The sequence below is a fragment of the Pelodiscus sinensis genome, chromosome 30 (assembly GCF_052426305.1).
Source record: "Pelodiscus sinensis isolate ZL-2025 chromosome 30, ASM5242630v1, whole genome shotgun sequence".
In the NCBI taxonomy this organism is placed as follows: domain Eukaryota; kingdom Metazoa; phylum Chordata; order Testudines; family Trionychidae; genus Pelodiscus; species Pelodiscus sinensis.
The window spans coordinates 3,375,912-3,393,623 of NC_143081.1; the positions used below are offsets into that span (position 1 = coordinate 3,375,912).

Here is a 17,712-nt window from a genome sequence, read left to right on the forward strand (position 1 = left end):
ACATCTGGTGTAGAAGGGAGCAGGAGGGATGGGGTAGGATAGGAGTAGGGCTGTAAAGGTTAAACTCAGGTAGCTAGGAAGTATTGGCAGGGAGCAAGGGCAGCCTATGGCAGCGGATGTTGAAATTTGAATTGGAGAATACATCTGCCTGCTGTTTCCTTTGTGGGAGTTGTAAGGCAGGAGTCGGGGGAACAAGATGAATTGAACCAGGCAGGACGACCCGGCCTACAAGGAACGCTGGGCATGGAAATCGACTAGATCTTGAAGTACAGATCTGTGAGTAGCCAGAGAATGTCTAGTTAGATGTGATCAGGGTATTTTCTTCGTTTTGTTGTTTGATTCAACTTCTCTGTGCTATGTCCATGTGTCCACCTTCCCCAAACCTGAATTTTTAAGCTGTAGCAGAGAGATACCATTTCCTCTGTGTTTTAATCTGTTCATTCTCAGTTGTTCTGCAGTAATTGGCAACCAAATCTGCTTTACCAAGTCTATCTCTTTTTTGTTTTGTTCCTAAAATCTCATTTTTAAGGTGACAGTTGGATTCTTGCGCCCTGGAGGTGTGTGTGTGTGTGTGTGTGTCTAAGGCAGAGATTGCCATTTGTTCTCTCTTTTTTTCTTCAAGCTCTTTTGTGGTAGAGGAGCTAGGGGGGGCCCCTCTGGAAGAATTTTCAAGTGCCTCCTTCCTGGGTTCAAGAAGAAAAGGGGCTTTGGTTCACTTGGGGTGTGTATAAACTACATCCCTTTTTCAAGAAAGGGATGTAGATTAGGCATGCCGATATTGCAAATGAAGCCAGGATTTAAGTATCCCGTGCTTCATTTGCATAATGGCAGTTGCTGCTTTTTTCAAAATGGGGCTTTTTTGAAAAAAAACCAGCAGGTTAGACGGAGATCTTTCGAAAATAAAACCCTTTTTCAAAAGATCATGTAAACCTCATTTTTGTCTATCTTCATACAATCTATCTATCTATCTATCTATCTATCTATCTATCTATCTATCTATCTATCTATCTATCTATCTATCCCCACACACCCCCTCTATCTATCTATCTATCTATCTATCTATCTATCTATCTATCTATCTATCTATCTATCCCCACACACCCCATCTATCTATCTATCTATCTATCTATCTATCTATCTATCTATCTATCTATCCTCACACGCCCCCTCTATCTATCTATCTATCTATCTATCTATCTATCTATCTATCTATCTATCTATCTATCTATCTATCTATCTATCCCCACACACACCCTCTATCTATCTATCTATCTATCTATCTATCTATCTATCTATCTATCTATCTATCTATCTATCTATCTATCCCCACACACCCCCTCTATCTATCTATCTATCTATCTATCTATCTATCTATCTATCTATCTATCTATCTATCTATCTATCTATCTCCCTGTTGGTTTTGTTGGTTACACATGTCTGGCTTTAAGCACTTGCCTCTTCTGAGGCCACTTCTGGGTTAAAATGTCAATCTGGGCTCAGGGCCTGCCTGCACTGGGGGCCTTTTCCTTTTCTCCCCACATGTCCCTGTACCTGTAGTCCCCCCTGCCTTGTGAGCCCTCTCCCCACTTGTGGGGACTCAGGGCTGGGTGAGGGACTTGGGCACTCAACTGTCACAATCAGCCAGTCACTGAGGAGTCCAGACGCCCCCAGCAGCTGCTGCACAAAGCCATTTAATGTGTCACCAGCATCATTTCTGACCTACTGATCAGGAAACATCACACAGGTTCCTCTGAAATTTGCAGAGACCACGCAGGACACAAGCAGGAAGGGACATGGACACTCCAGGACACTGGAGTGGCTGGCTCAGAGGGGTGAGGAAATCAATGCTAGGTAGGTGGGACCAGACTCAGAGGTAGGTCTGATACCATGTTTCCAGGAGCAGGTTGCATAGCAGAAGGTGAAGCAGAAGATCAGGTCGGTGTTCCTAGATTTACCGCATGTTGGCTTTGATCCAGGGCACAAAGTGGGAAATCCGAGTGAACCCAACAGGAGGTGTGATGCTTTTATAGGCACCAAAGGAGACGATGCCCTCGGCCACTCCACGGCACACAAGAGGGCTCCCAGAATCACCCTGTCCCAGAAAAAGCCAGGAGAGAAGAGTTAATGCCTGGAACATATCTTGGTCTCTGTGGCTGTCTGGGCCATGAAACCCAAAACACATGAAAATTGAATTAACACTGAGAAGCCCAAGATGAAGGACTCTGGGCATTCAGACAAGAAACACCCCTGTCTTTATCTAGCCTAACCTCCCAGCGGATGCTGTATACAAAGAAAGATGGATAGCCCCACACAGTCCCCATTGTCACAAAATTGTAATCAACCTTGGGCAAGGCATGTCATGTAAGGTGTCCTAAGAAAAGTTATAAGTTATTACATGTGATTGTCCTGTTTAAATCTGTGTCACACCATTGTGTCTGAAGCTGTGAGTAGTGGCTACCTGTTAGCATCTCAAACATGGTGACACCCATTTCTCCATCAAGATCAGCCTGCCATGTATTGATGGACAGTTATGGAAAATCCACTCATCAAAGGATCAGAGCTGACCAATGGCACCTCTGGCTTGGCCACTGATAGCTCTGTCACCTCTGGTTTGGCCATTTGTAGCCTTGAGTGTGGTCGTTTATTGCCCTGTGATCCCTGGCCTTGGCTGTTTACGGCTCTGTTACCCACTGGGCATGGGCCCCAACAGGTAATTCTTTGGGCTCTTCCATTATAAATGTTTCCTGCCTGTGACTGAGAGACCTGGATGTATGTTACCCACTAAACTGCTTACCTTGTAAGTTGACTTTGGGTACTTGGGGTTTCCTAGACACAGCATGGTGGAGGGGACATAGATCCAGTACCGCTTCTGACAGAGGCGATTGCTCACAACTGACAGGTTCACTTCCCGAAGGGTGTCAGTTCTTGTGTTCAAGCTGGTCATACCCCATCCAGCCACTTTGCACACGGTCCCTGGGAGCACTCTGTGTTTACCAGTCGTTAAACGGACCAGCCCCACCTCCCTGGTCAACATTGCATTGCTACTCAGCTGTTGAGGCAAAGAGAACCAGGAAACATACATGTGTCTTAGGGTATGTCTACACTACCCCGCTAGTTCGAACTAGCGGGGTAATGTATGCATACCGAACGTGCAAATGAAGCCCGGGATTTGAATTTCCCGGGCTTCATTTGCATAAGCAGGGAGCCGCCATGAGGCGTACAGATAGTTCGGAATGGCTAGCTAGTTCGAACTATCTAGCCCGTGCCGCGTGTAGCCGCGCGGCACGGGGTTCGAACAAGCCGGCATTTAAAAATGGCGCCGGCCGGCTTATGCAAATAAAGCCCGGGAAATTCAAATCCCGGGCTTCATTTGCACGTTCGGTATGCATACATTACCCCGCTAGTTCGAACTAGCGGGGTAGTGTAGACATACCCCCAGATAGAGAAACCTCAAGTCAAGAAATGGGACATCGGATGGGGTGGTACCTGCAGCAGTGTGAGGTCACTGGGGATGGGGGATGAGATGGGGGTGGTACCTGCAGCAGTGTGAGGTCACTGGGGGTGGGGGATGAGATGGGGGTGGTACCTGCAGCAGTGTGAGGTCACGGGGGGCGGGGGATGGGATGGGGCGGTACCTGCAGCAGTGTGAGGTCACTGGGGGTGGGGGATGAGATGGGGGTGGTACCTGCAGCAGTGTCAGGTCACTGGGGGTGGGGGATGGGATGGGGGTGGTACCTGCAGCAGTGTGAGGTCACTGGGGGCGGGGGATGGGATGGGGCGGTACCTGCAGCAGCGTGAGGTCACTGGGGGAGGGGGATGGGATGGGTCGGTACCTGCAGCAGCGTGAGGTCACTGGGGGTGGGGGATGGAATGGGGGTGGTACCTGCAGCAGTGTGAGATCACTGGTGGTGGGGGATGGGATGGGGGTGGTACCTGAAGCAGTTTGAAGTCACTGGGGGTGGGGGATGGTATGGGATGGGGTGGTACCTACTGCAATGTGATGTCACTGGAGGCAGGGGATGAGATGGAGTGGGTACCTGCAGCAGCATGATGTCATTATTTAAGGTCTCTGTGTTGTACTGTGGGTGGGGGATCTGCCGGTGCACACGGATCACTTGCTGGCTCCTTTCCTGTTGCTGGATGTTATGGGCTCCCAGCACGACAGTGATGCTGCTGTAAAAGGTGAGAGCAGCACGTGGACTATTAGGTGCAGGAGTTGGGCTCATAATCACCTGGGTCTGAACTCCTGTCAACCCTTCCTGCTAGATCCACACAAAGGTCCATGCCCAGCGCCCTGCAGAGCTGCCCTTGGGCTGCGACCCCTCCCTGCCCTGTGCTGAGCAAGGGCCCAGACCCCAGCTGGGCTCACTGGCCACAGCCCCATTAATTTACTGGGGCTGGACCGTGGGTTGCAGAGACTCACTGACACCCCTTGAGCAGATCAGACCCCTGGGCTCTGCTACCCCAGCCTGGCCACCCTCTGCCCCTCCCCTGCACCCCCCACACCAGCACCAGAGCTCCAGGCTCCCCCTCCCTTGTTGACCCCACTCACCCCCACATCCCAGCCCAGAGGCACTTACTCTCCCTGGCAGTGAGCGGCCGTCAGCACAAAGTTCTTCGCCACCAGGAACCCGCCACAGAAATAAATCTTGTCCCCACGTTGTATATGCAGAAAGGCCATGTAGGGCCTGGAGTGGGGCCGGACTTCCCATCCCCCAATGATCTCACCTGGGGGGAGAACAGAGCCATACAAAGGGCTCCCTCACCTCCCTGGAGAGGGACTGAGCTCCCCATCCCAAAGTGGGGCTCCGACAACCTCATTCCACCTCCTTGATGCTCTCCCTGGGTATCCCTGGGCCTGGCTTCCTGCCCCCTGCTCTGCTCTGCCCCACACTGCCCTCCCCATGGAGCTGGAGGGGAAATCTGAAGCTCTGACCTGGCTGGTTAGGGAATCAGTGTCAAACACCCCAAGTGTGGGGCAGTAATTGCCCTGCCTCATGTTCACAGCTCTGTGGTCCAAAGTCACCCCGGCTTGGTCCAGCCCATCCCCAGCAGGGCACAGACGGGGCTTTTGCAGCTGCTGCTTCTGCACACAGTGTGACGGCGCATTGGGGTTTTCCCGTCTCCTGCACCCCCGAAATGGCACGGACAGACTCCACCAGCCAGTAGAACAGAGGGAGTTTATTGCTTCCCCAGGATACAGCACAGCATCTGTCATCTGGTTACAGGAACTGCGGCTAAGAGGCCTCAGTGCCCCCCTTTGAGATGGGGGGGGTGGTTGGGCCCTACAATCCCAGCCCCCTCCCCAACTCCTTCCCTAGGCTGTCTCCTCCATGCTCCCAGACAGAAACTAACTAACCCTCTTCCAGCCCTGCCCCCCAGCCAGAGTGGCATTCCCCCTTCCTTTGATTCTCTCCTTGGGGGGGTAGCTGGTCAGACAGGTTTGGAGCCCCCTTTGCATAATGACTCATCCCCTGCCCTGCTGGGTCGCGTTACAGACAGCAGAGGTTGCCCACAGCCCTAGCAAGTTACCCCCACTACGTCCCCCACAGGGACAAGGCCCGGCTGAAATACCGGTACCAGGGGAATTGGTTTTGACTGAATGGATCCTAGACCAGAGAGTCCTTTCAACCCTTCATCCTGGCTGAATTTTTTTCTTGTGCCACCTGGTCCTTTCCCTCCCATGCTGGGAAATGTCTAAGGGACAATTATCAGGTTTTGGTGGCTGAAAAAAAAAGTTTTGGGGGTGAAAAATGCAAAGTGAGAATGTCCCTCAGGAAAACGACAAACCTTCTGGGATCTCCTCGGGGGAAGGCTCCAGTGAGAGGCCGGGAGTGTTGGAAAATCCCCCTTTTAAGGAATGGCAGCGATTGGCTTTATTGTGGGACCGAGACCTAGGTCAGGGACCTCTTCCTGAGCTAGTCACTGCACGGATCCCCCCGCCCCAACCCCTTCCCTGAGCAGTGTCTGGTCCAAACAGACAATCATTTTTGTCCTTAAAAGGGGAATCGGAGGACCTGGGAGCATGTTCCTAAGGCTGTGTCCAGACTCAGGGGTTTTTTCGAAAAAAGTAGCCTTTTTTCGAAAATACTTCCCCTGCGTCCAGACTCAAGCCGCGTTCTTTCGAAATTAATTCGAAAGAACGCGGCTTTTCTTTCGATGGCGGTAAACCTCAATTTACGAGGAAGAACGCCTTCTTTCGAAAGTTCCTCTTTCGAAAGAAGGCGTTCTTCAATGTAAATAGGGCGTCTTCGAAAGAGAGCATCCAGACTCGCTGGATGCTTTCTTTCGAAAAAGCAAGCCACTTTTTCGAAAGTTCAACGTGCAGTCTAGACGCTCTCTTTCGAAAGAGGCTCTTTCGAAAGAAGCCTGCAGTCTAGACATAGCCTAAGTGGTTTAGGTGCCTGATTTCCATCAGCAACCTTTGAAAATAGACAGGTTAATTTCCCCCCATAGATCCTGGGCTGAGCTGGGAAAGGATCCCAAGTTTCTTAGGTCCAAGCCCTTCCCCTTAGCTCCCTGCTCTTGTAGCCCTTCTGCACCATCTTCTTCTTGAGTCACCCCAGCTGCCCTGCTGGTGCCTCATTGTGTCTCCAAGTAGGACACACGAGTTCGTAGTGGGGTCCCAGAAAAGCCCACTGGGGGCTGATCCACCCTCCCCCATAGGCTGAGAACCCCGGAGGTATTCAGGAGAGGCTGCAGGGGTCCCAATAGACCCTCAGCCCCAGACGGTATAGGGGAAGACCCTTGCTCAACCCACACACCCCTACCCTCCATGGGCCCCTCTCTGCACACACCCAATGCTCGTCCCCCACTCACCAGCCCAGCCCCCAGGGGGCAGGAGGAAGGTCCAAAGGAGCAGCCCCACCACCAAGCGCTGTATCATCAGAGCCATCCTGGACCGGGCACGGAGCCGGTCCCTCTGTCCCAAGGCTTATATGGACCAGGCTGGGGAGGTGGGGGGTGGGGAGGGCCTGCCAATCACAGGGCCCCACGTACTCTCCTGCCTGGGAATATCCATTGGAGACAGACCAAATCTCAGGTCACAGCCACGCCCAACTAGCTCGAGTCCCTGGCCTAGCGCAATGGCCAATGGGGCCCCTGCATGTCCCTCTGCCTGGGAATGTGGCTAACACGACCTCTCACATCCTGGCCCTGGCTGAGAATGTGGCTAACACTGCCCCTCCCCCAACCACCAGTCTCAGAAACACTGCAGGGCCGTTCTGCAGCGAGATCCCACAGCCCCGAGATTTCAGAAGGGGCCAGGAAGGACAAGGCCTGAATCCGGACGTCAGACACAGTCTGTGACACCAGCCTCCAGCCATGCACTGTGGGCAAAGCTAGGGCAGATCTCGAGAACGCTGAGATCTGCAGACCTGTCCGGCCGGCAGTGCTCCAAGGAGATGGACCTTCTGAGGGTTTTGGAGATGGAGAGGGGACTCTCCTTTGGACCTGGGGCTAGAAGATTTTGGCCTCTCCTGTGTGCAAAAGAGCATGATCACACCAGGGTGGGGGCACTGGCTTGGGGCTTCTCTGGACTCCAGGATGGAGCCCAAAATGTGAGGGTCTGGATTGAGGCAGGATTTGGGTGAGGGAGGGGCAAGGGCTTCAGCGGGAGCATGGGTCCTGGGGTGTGTCTGTGGCCAAGGGATTTGGAGTGCCAGGAGGGTTCTGGGTTGGGGGCCAAGCAGGGTTGAGAGTGTGGGTTTGAGTTGTGGGAGGTGGCTCAGGGCTGGGCCAGAGGGTTGGTGGTTGAAGCTCGGGGTGGGCGTTAGAGTATGGGAGGGCTCAGGGATTGGGGTGCAGGGTATATACCTGGGAAATCTCCCCCTTCCTGATACAAGTCCCAGGGATCTGACGTTGGCTGGGATGTCAAAGGGAGTTAGGCACCCAAACCCCTCTGAGGAGCAGGGCCTAGATGGTCTTATTCCTCTCTGTCGGCCGCCCCAAGCCTAGGTCATTCACACACCGAAAGTCCAGCCTACAGCCCTGTGGCCAACAGATGAACCCAAATAATCCCAGAGCTAACCCATGAGCTGTTCCCAGGAACGGCGTTGCCTGGGAATCGCCCTTGGGTGGCTGGGTCACAGATGGTGCTGCTCCAGGCTGGGCTGGATTCTCCATCCCCCGACGGATGGAACTCAAGCAGGGTGTTTCTCTCACAACTGCCCTTGTGTTGGAGCCGGGAGTAACTCAGGGCCAGGCCGGGCCCAGGGCTGCACAGGGGTCGGACGGGACAAGCACCGAGTCCCCTTGTGAGCTAGGAATGGTCAATCTCTCACAGCAACATGGCTCTGTCATCGCAGTGGGGCAGAGTGGGGGGACTCAGGGCACCTGGGGGCATCTCTGGGAATCGCCCCATACCTGTCTCCACCACATCTGGCCTCATTCATATGGCCAGCCAGCCCATCCCCGGTTACCAGAGAGGGAGGGGTATGTGGAGACACCCCGATCGGTTCTGTCAGTATCTGCCCCACAGTCGCTGTATTGGAGGGGTGGGTGTAATTCCAGCCTTGTGGAGATTTCACTCCCTCACTCTCCACTCAGAGCTGGGAACATTTGAATTGGATCTGTGCCGATTGCAACAGAGTCAAGACAGGGAGTGAAATTAACAAGCAATAGGGTGCAGGAGCCAAGAGGGGGTGCATGGCATCTGGGACTGCCTGCCTGATTTGCTGCAAAGGGTGGGGCAGGAGTGTGGCCTAGAGGCCTTTACACAGGCCTGATGTTCACACTGCTTAGCCTCTGTTCCTGGATCGGCTGGTGCGTGAGCTTGGGCAAGTCATTGTGCCTCAGTTTCCCCATGGTGCTTCAAATGCTTTGGGATCTGCTGAACAGAACAGCCTGGGGCTCAGATCCTCACAGATGTTAAGGCTCTTGGCCGTTTCAATAGGAGTTAGGTGTCTAAACACCTCTCAGGAACAGAGCCTGGATTGCTTCATTTAGCTCGATTTCTGTTTGTGGCTCAGCAGCACTTCCCTTCCTCCTTCCCACTGCCCCGTGGTCCCCCACAGCCCTGGGTCATTCACACCATACACATCCAGGATTCAGGCCAGTGACGGAAAAGGCAGCGCAATCTGTTGAAAGAAAATGGTTTTATTAGGAAAACAAAGGACTTTCATTCTCCCTTTCAAGTGCCACGGGGAGGGTTGCTTATTGGGCAATTCTTGGGTCACGGTCACGCCCCCCTAGCTCCAGTCCCTGGCCTGGCGCCATGGCCCCTGCACGTTCCTCTGCGTGAGGATGTGGCTAACATGGCTTCTTACATCCTGGCCCTGGCTGAGGATGTGGCTAACACTACCCTTCCCCCAACCAGTAGTGTCAGAAACACTTTGGGGCCAGTCCGCAGCAAGATCTCCCCTCCCCTGAGATTTCGGCGGGGGGGGGCAGGAGGGAGAAGGGCTGAACCCAGAATCCAGACACACTCTGTGACACCAGCCTCCAGCCCCGCACTGTGCGCAAAGCTAGGGCAGATCTCGAGAAAGCTGAGATCTGCAGACTTCACCGGCCATGCTCCAATGGGATGTATCTTCTGAGTGGTTTGTGGGTGAAGAGGGGATTCTCTTCTTTGGAGCTGGGTGGAGGCACCGGCTCGGGGCTTCTCTGGACTCCTGGCTAGTGCCTAAAATCCGGGGGTCTGGATTGAGGCAGGAGTTGGGTGCGGGAGGGGCAAGGGCTTCAATGGGAGCGTGGGTCCTGGGGTGAGGATGTGGCCAAGGGATTTGGAGTGCCAGGGGGGTTCTGGGCTGGTGGCCAAGTGGGGAGCAGAGTCTGGGTTTGAGTTCTGAGAGGTGACTGAGGGCTGAGCCAGAGGGTGGGGGATTGAGGCTCGGGGTAGGCATTAGGGTGTGGGAGGGGCTCAGGGATTGGGGTGCAGGGCATATACCTGGGAAATCTTCCCCTTCCTGATGCAAGTCTCAGGGAGCAGCCATTGGCTGGGATGTCAAAGGGAGTTGGGCACCCAAACCCCTCTGAGGAGCAGGACTTAGATGGTCTTATTCCTCTCTGTGTTTATGGCTCTGCCCGGGTTCCCTGAATCCTGTCAGCCACCCCACGCTCCTCCCCCAAGCCTGGGCCATTCACACACAAAATGTCCAGTCTACAGCCCTCTGGATGGGGATGGATCCAGAATGGATTTGTGGGGATCTGGAGGAAACTGGAATAGATCTCTATGGATATGGATGGAACTAAAAAGGATGAAAGGGGATCTTGAAGAAAATGGAACAGGTTAGCATGGATAGGAATGGATCTAGAATGGATATGGGAGGATCTAGAGGAAACTAGACTAGATCTCTATTGATGTGGATAAGTCTACAATGGATGTGTGGGGATCTAGAGGCAACTGGAATAGATCTCTGTGGATAGGGATGGATCTAAAAAGGATAAAAGGGGATCTTGAAGAAAATGGAACAGGTCAGTATGCATAGGAATGGATCTAGAATGGACGTGTGGGGATCTAGAAGAAACTAGACTAGATCTCTATTGATGTGGATAAGTCTACAATGGATGTATAAAATGGATGTACAATGGGGATCCAAAGGCAACTGGTATAGATCTCTGTGGATAGGAATGGATCTAGAATGGATATGGGGGGATCTAGAGGAAACTAGACTAGATCTCTATTGATGTGGATAAGTCTACAATGCATGTGCAGGGATCTAGAGGCAACTGGAATAGATCTCTGTGGATAGGAATGGATCTAGAATGGATTTGAGGGGATCTAGAGGATACTAGAATAGCAGGTTTTGACTCCCCCTCTGAAGTTTCAGTACATCTGAAGAAGTGGGCTGTGCCCATGAATGTGCATTATCTCATGCCCATGTTTTGTTCATCTATAAGGTGCTGCTAGATTATGTGTTGTTTTTTTATAGTGTTTGCAGTAACAAACTAATTCAGAGACCCCCTCTGAAGCTTTTATACAAATGTGGGAATTCTTTCAACTGGGGAGAAAAAAATTTCACCAATTATTGGTCTGGGTCCATGGAGCATTGGCATCAGACAGTCACAGACCAGCCAGAGAGACCTGTGGGTAGAAGGAAGGGAAATGCAGAGTAAAACAGCCAGGCAATCACAATACAGAAGTACACCACTGTGGCACCAGAGGCAGCTTTTGTGGCACAGAGTCTTGGCTGGACTGGGAGAGCAAACAGGAGTTTGCTCTCTCCGCTGCTGTTTGAGCCTCACCTTGTTCAGGGAATTCTTTCGATATTCCTCATCAGTAAACCAGATTGTATCAAAGGAAATACCAGAAATGGTTGTGAATTTCTGCTCCCAGCTGGGCCGTTGGTAGAGCCCAAATATTGACCAGCTACTAGCGGTGACAATACAATGGAACAAATCACCCACCCAGCTCCAATTAAGTTGTCTAAACAAATGTGTTGCAATAGTAGAAAACATGTGTGTCTGAAAACTAAGTACTGAGGGTACTTACAATTTTTTTGGAAAAAGGGGTATTTCATTAAAAAAAAGGTTGAGAAGCTCTGGACCAGACCATCCTTGATGGATGTTTGTCCATCCTGGTCATAAAAAAGCCTGCAGAGAAGGAGATTCCACCTCCTTCCTAGTAAACCTTTCCCAGAGCTTAACCATCCTTACGAAGTTTTTCATAATATCCAACCTACAGCTCCTGGGTCGTAAATGAAGACCATTACTCTTCGTCCTAACTTCAGTGGATATGGAGAATATTTGCTCCCTGTCCCCTTTAGAAGAGTCATTAAAATAGCTGAAGTTATTTATCATGCCCCTCCATCCGTCTCCTTTTCATTAACTTAAGCATGACTCAGAGCTGTTGCCAGATCTGTCCTGGCTTCATGAAGTCTATGGGTATGTCTAGACTACAGGGTTTTGTCTACAGAAATTTTGTCAACAAATACTGTCGACAAAGCTTCTATCGACAAAGAGTGTCTAGACTACATCCAGTTCTGTCGACAAAGCAAGCCGCTTTGTTGACATAACAGTGTGGACGCAAAGGACAGTGCAGATGCAATAATGCCTTCTATCAACAGAACTCTGTCGATAAAAGGCATTATTCCTCGTAGAATGAGGTTTACATACATCGACAAAACTGCTGAGTTTTGTCGACGTTATGTTGACATAACTCAAAGGCAGGGTGGACAGAGGTATAGTTTTGTCAACAAAAGTCCACTTTTGTTGACAAAACCCTGTAGTCTAGACACACTCTTAGATTCCCAGGTAGACGAAGATGTTGCTGGAAAATCCAAGGGGAGAATATTGGGGTGTTATAGTTCATTGGATAGAGGGAGCTGTCACCAGCCCTGTTCCTGCCCTGTTCCTGCCCTGTGAACATTTCTACCTCCTTTTGGGCAACTGAATACAGTAATTCTTATTTAATACTATAGATGCGTTTCTGGAAATGTTCGTGCTAAGTAAAAATGTGATATGCAGGGTCAATTTTCCAATTCAAAATAATGGAAAAGGTGGGGGTTGCATTTCAGGTGGTGATGGCAAAGTCAATTTTTTGTTGGTGCTGGGTTGTCAATGTCAACATTAGATATCTAGTGATACAAGTGGCCACAGTTTTTTAAAACACGTGAGTGAGTGGAGGAGCGCTGTGACCACGTGAATTCATCTGCTTATGCGTATTACCACTGTTTGCACCAATCTACACCACCGCATGAAGTAGTCCACCACTTGATTATTTTTGTGTTATTTTGGGGACAGAACGTTCCCTAAAAAAAATCATGCTATTGCGAAAATGTGTTAAGCAGGCACATGTTAAACAAGTAATTACTGTAATACAAAGACCATCAGATTCACCTCTCTGTGTGTGTGGACTTCACCTCCTCTCTTCCTGTTGGCCAAAGAGACCTCAAAATACTGACCTGTAAATAGCTTATCTATGTGGGGTGACCTGTTGTCCATTTCTGTCATTGATGGCTCAAGAGAGATGCTGATACATTGGAGAGAAGTTAGAGGAGAGTCATTAGAATGATGAAAAGATTGGAAAACTCACCTTATACTGAAAAGCTCTAGATCAGAGGGCTTCACAACCAGTGTGACTATTGATTTTTCTGTCTCTATGCTGTTTTCCAGGACGAATTTTTCACAGGGGTAGTAATTAACCATGGGAACTATTTACCAATCATCATGCTCAATTCCCCATCTCTGACAATTTTAAGCCCAGACTGAGTGTTAAAGATCTCCCATGGGAGAAAAAAAAGTATTTGGGAGATGTTGTCACTTCTGTCTGATGCAGGAGGTCATGGAAGGTGACCATAGTAATCTTGGAATCCATAAATCATTGATGTGCATATGGCAGAAGGAGAAAAATGTCCTTGGAAAAGTGTGAAGCCATAGCTGGTGTGTTACCTTTAAGAATTTGTTTCAGCCTTGGGAATCTCAGACAACAAGGCTGGGCCAAGACAGGAATCAGGGTGTTTGAATGAGTGAAACATACAAATCAGAAGATCAAGAGTTTTTTTACGCACCACTGCCATCTCGTGGAGATGGACAGCAACAACAGGAAGCCCTGATCTGCTAGTTCAAACAACCTCTGGAGAAGACTCCTCATGTGGTTTGCTTGATCCATCAGAGATGAGAAGACCAGAAAGCAGCCCCGATGCTTAGCTCAGCTCCCCTGGACAAACTGTTCCCTCCTCCAGGGTTAGCAGCTCATGAGAAGAAGTAATGAAATTGTATTACCTCACCTTTCTTTCAACTCTACATCTGGATGTTCCCCTTTGCACTCAGAGAAATGGGCTAAAGCCACAAAAGAACTGATGGCCGATGATCATGAGTGAAGGTCGCCGGAAATCCTTGAGTACAACTGTTGATCCTCAACCCCCATCCATGTGAATTCCCAACAATGTTGTTCTTGTCTGGCCCCCAAGGACAATGAGGAGATTTCTTGATGGGCGAAGAACCACATCGTGTCTGGGTTTGGGAGGCGGCGGCCGTGGGAAAAGATGGGAGGAGACGCTAGGTAGATGTTGGGGGAAATCGCTCGGGAATGGGGTTGTCCGTGGTGGATGGAGGAGCAATGTTGTCTGGGCTGTTCACCCCAGCAGGGGAGGTCTAGCTAGGTGGGGTTGGGATTTGGAGTCTAAGAGGCATGTAGAGAAACGTGCAATTTTGATATCCCGTGAACATGTCGTATGTGGGGCAGCTCTGACCCTGCCTCCAAGTGGGGGTGTGGCTGGCCCATGAGGGGGGTGGGAAATGAGTCATGGGGACTTGTCCTTCACAGGACACCAACTTTGGGCCAGCCCCAAGGCTGGGGGAAGGGCTGGGTGGGGGTGGGGGTGGGGGAATGGGACTAAGCAGTGGGCCATTTTGGGGGGCACCAGGAAGGGGAATGTATCACCCCAGGCTGTAGTTGCAATGAGCCATCATCAGCTCCATGTCCTCCTGGAGCAGCATGGGCCAATGCTTCTCTATGAGCTGGACCCTAGAGACTTATTTTCCCCCTCCCCTGCTCTCACAGCTCGGCGCCCTGAGTTTAACCACAGGATGGCTGGGCTCCACTGCCAGGCCTGACAGAGACCCAGGAGAGAAACCCCCTCCCAGGACTGGATTCGATAAACCTCCCCATTGATTCCAGGGGCGGCCTGTAGAATTGAAAAGTCAAGTGGGCGCAAGGCAGGGTGAGGAGGGAACTTTACCTCCCCCGACTTCGGCTGGAGAAAGAACGGGGCAAGACCCAACATTTCCCATAATGCCTTTCTGAATGAGGCGGTGAGGCAGGAAACTGGGAGGGACGGGCCCTGTAGACGGGGTGGGGACCAACCAGGAGGAATGGGCGGTGACTGTGGAGGTGGCAGGTGATGGAGGTCAAAGGGATCCTGAAATGGTCGAACCCCTGATCCTAATGAGCAGCAGGAGGGGGAGCAGCAGGGTGAGGCCCAAAGATGTCAACGAGCTGGCAGAGATGGCCCCATGAACAGGAAAATGGGAGGGCTGACGGAGCCAATACGGAAATCACAACTGATTTGGGGGAGGGGCCTATTGGCCAGGATTAGCCTCTGGCAGGCCCCCAAGCCATCGTATTTACCTGCACCTCTGCAGCTACAAGGGCTCACTCCTCTCATAGACCGTGGATCACCGTTTCCGACCTATGAGAGCTGTGATTGCCTGTCCCTTCAGAAGCGCAGGGAAATGGAGCATTAGTGGTCCATAGGGCGGGGAGAAGGAAGGGGGGTTACGAAGGAGTCCTGGAACAGACTCACAGACAGACAGACGCACAAATCCCTAAATTATATCACTGGATTGTTACCAAATATGATGTTTATACAAGACGGACCATGTAAAGTGTCATCGGAAAAGTTGTGATTGGCTGAATAGGATGTATCCCATTTCTGGGCATGGTTCATTGAGGTTATGAATATGGACAATGAATCTGTATTGCAGCACCCATGATGGGCCGTTCCAGCAAAGCCCACAATTGGCCGTTATAGCAAAACCTGCGACTAATGGCGACTGTTTCTCGACAAAGAACGCTACAGCATGTGACCAGACCCCACGACACTGTACTCCAGGTTAGTACCTGTACTTTTCCACACTCTGGGCTGGGAACTCAGCTGGAAACAAGGGCCTTCCACCCTATGGGGAAACCATATAAGGGAAGGAATGACCTGATGAATGGTCCGCATTCCCCCTCAACGCAGCACCTGAAAGAACCCCTGGAAAACAAATCACTTTGGGGAGGAGGGAGGTCCAGGCTGAGTCTCATGAATCTGCAAGTCTGCTTGTATCATCAGCCAGGGTGAGAAATTGCTCATTCAGATCCCAACTACCCAGAATGTGTCAGACTTAGCTTGAGGTTTTGTTTATTTGCTGGTTAATCTGCTGTGAGCTGTTTGCTTCCACTGGTAACCCCTCACGATCCATCTTCCTGTAGCTAATAAACCTTCTGTAAGTTTTAGCTTAACCAGTGTGTCCTGAGATTAGATAGATAGATAGATAGATAGATAGATAGATAGATAGATAGATAGATAGATAGATAGATAGATAGATAGATAGAGGGGGTGTGTGGGGATAGATAGATAGATAGAGGGGGTGTGTGGGGATAGATAGATAGATAGATAGATAGATAGATAGATAGATAGATAGATAGATAGATAGATAGATAGATGGGGTGTGTGGGGATAGATAGATAGATAGATAGATAGATAGATAGATAGATAGATAGATAGATAGATAGATAGATAGATAGATAGATAGATAGATAGATAGAGGGGGTGTATGGGGATAGATAGATAGATAGATAGATAGATAGATAGATAGATAGATAGATAGATAGATAGATAGATAGATAGAGGGGGTTTGTGGGGATAGATAGATAGATAGATAGATAGATAGATAGATAGATAGATAGATAGATAGATAGATAGATAGAGGGGGTGTGTGGGGATAGATAGATAGATAGATAGATAGATAGATAGATAGATAGATAGATAGATAGATAGATAGAGGGGGTGTGTGGGGATAGATAGATAGATAGATAGATAGATAGATAGATAGATAGATAGATAGATAGATAGATAGATAGATAGATAGGCCGTGTCCAGACTCAGAGGTTTTTTCGGGAAAAGTAGCCTTTTCCCGAAAAAACTTCCCCTACGTCCAGACTCAAGCCGCGTTCTTTCGAAATTATTTCGAAAGAATGCGGCTTTTCTTTCGATGGCGGTAAACCTCAATTTGCGAGGAAGAACGCCTTCTTTCGAAAGTTCCTCTTTCGAAAGAAGGCGTTCTTCAATGTAAATAGGCCGTCTTCGAAAGAGAGCATCCAGACTCACTGGGTGCTCTCTTTCGAAAAAGCGGATTTCTCTTTTGAAAGATCCGCCTGCAGTCTAGACGCGATCTTTCGAAAGAGGCTCTTTCGAAAGATGCTTTCGAAAGAGCCTCTTTCGAAAGAAGCCTGCAGTCTAGACATAGCCATAGAGGGGGTGTGTGGAGATAGATAGATAGATAGATAGATAGATAGATAGATAGATAGATAGATAGATAGATAGATAGATAGATAGATAGATAGAGGGGGTGTGTGGGGATAGATAGATAGATAGATAGATAGATAGATAGATAGATAGATAGATAGATAGATAGATAGATAGATAGATAGATAGATAGATAGATAGATAGATAGATGTATGAGGATGGATGGGAATGGAAGGTTACGTTTTTGTGAAGCTAGAACTCTTTCAGACCTGTCCTATTTCTGCTCCAGATGTTACTTGTCCTCGGGAGTCAGGACAAGTCACGGCACAAGTTGCTTTTCTCCTCTGAGTAACCTTTGCACCCGTCCCAGCCCGTAGGGACACCTCCGAGTGAACCTTCAAGAGGTTCAGGTCCCAACCGTACCACCAGATCCTCCTTGGGCATGAAATTACTGAACTCAGGTGTCCTGGGGACCAGCCAAGAGCATGAACACCCCGCCCAGCCTCCCTTCCAGCCGGGGCAAGTCCGGCAGCTGCTCTGGATGGCAAAACTCTGGATGGATGCGTCAGGACCCGAATCTTTTTTAACTTGACTTTATTACTTGCTGGCTACGGAGCAGGCAGCAAAATACAGCGGGTCATGGGGGAGGACAGAGGCAACTGCAGGGGACCAGTGCACGGGGAAGGCTCAGAGCGGTCAGGTAACAGGACCAGCAGGAACAGGCAGGTGAACATTAGTGGGAGGATCTCTCACAAGACATCACTCGACCAGCCAACATGGGGAAGAGCTACAACCTGCCGGGTCAGCCCCAGGGTTTGG

At 50.2% G+C, this 17,712-nt stretch overlaps 1 protein-coding gene across 1 annotated transcript; it reads right to left on the reverse strand.

Annotated features, from left to right (window-relative positions):
- Positions 1 to 1,880: 1,880 nt before the first annotated feature.
- LOC142821099 (mast cell protease 1A-like) lies at positions 1,881 to 6,895 on the reverse strand. The gene is made up of 5 exons (XM_075911892.2): positions 6,820 to 6,895; positions 4,581 to 4,728; positions 4,038 to 4,173; positions 2,795 to 3,049; positions 1,881 to 2,092 (listed from the first exon to the last, which is right to left on the reverse strand). The coding sequence occupies exons 1-5, from the start codon at positions 6,893 to 6,895 to the stop codon at positions 1,952 to 1,954; spliced, it is 756 nt and encodes a 251-aa protein (XP_075768007.2). The 3' UTR covers positions 1,881 to 1,951.
- Between the last annotated feature and the right edge of the window lie 10,817 nt (positions 6,896 to 17,712).

Coding starts and splice junctions, on each gene's coding strand:
- LOC142821099 (XM_075911892.2), bottom strand. CDS start 6,895: ATGGCTCTGATGATACAGCGCTTGGTGGTGGGGCTGCTCCTTTGGACC. Junction 4,729..6,819: donor GCCCCCTGGGGGCTGGGCTG/GTGAGTGGGGGA, acceptor TTCTCCCCCCAG/GTGAGATCATTGGGGGATGG. Junction 2,093..2,794: donor ACCCAAAGTCAACTTACAAG/GTAAGCAGTTTA, acceptor TTTCTGGGACAG/GGTGATTCTGGGAGCCCTCT.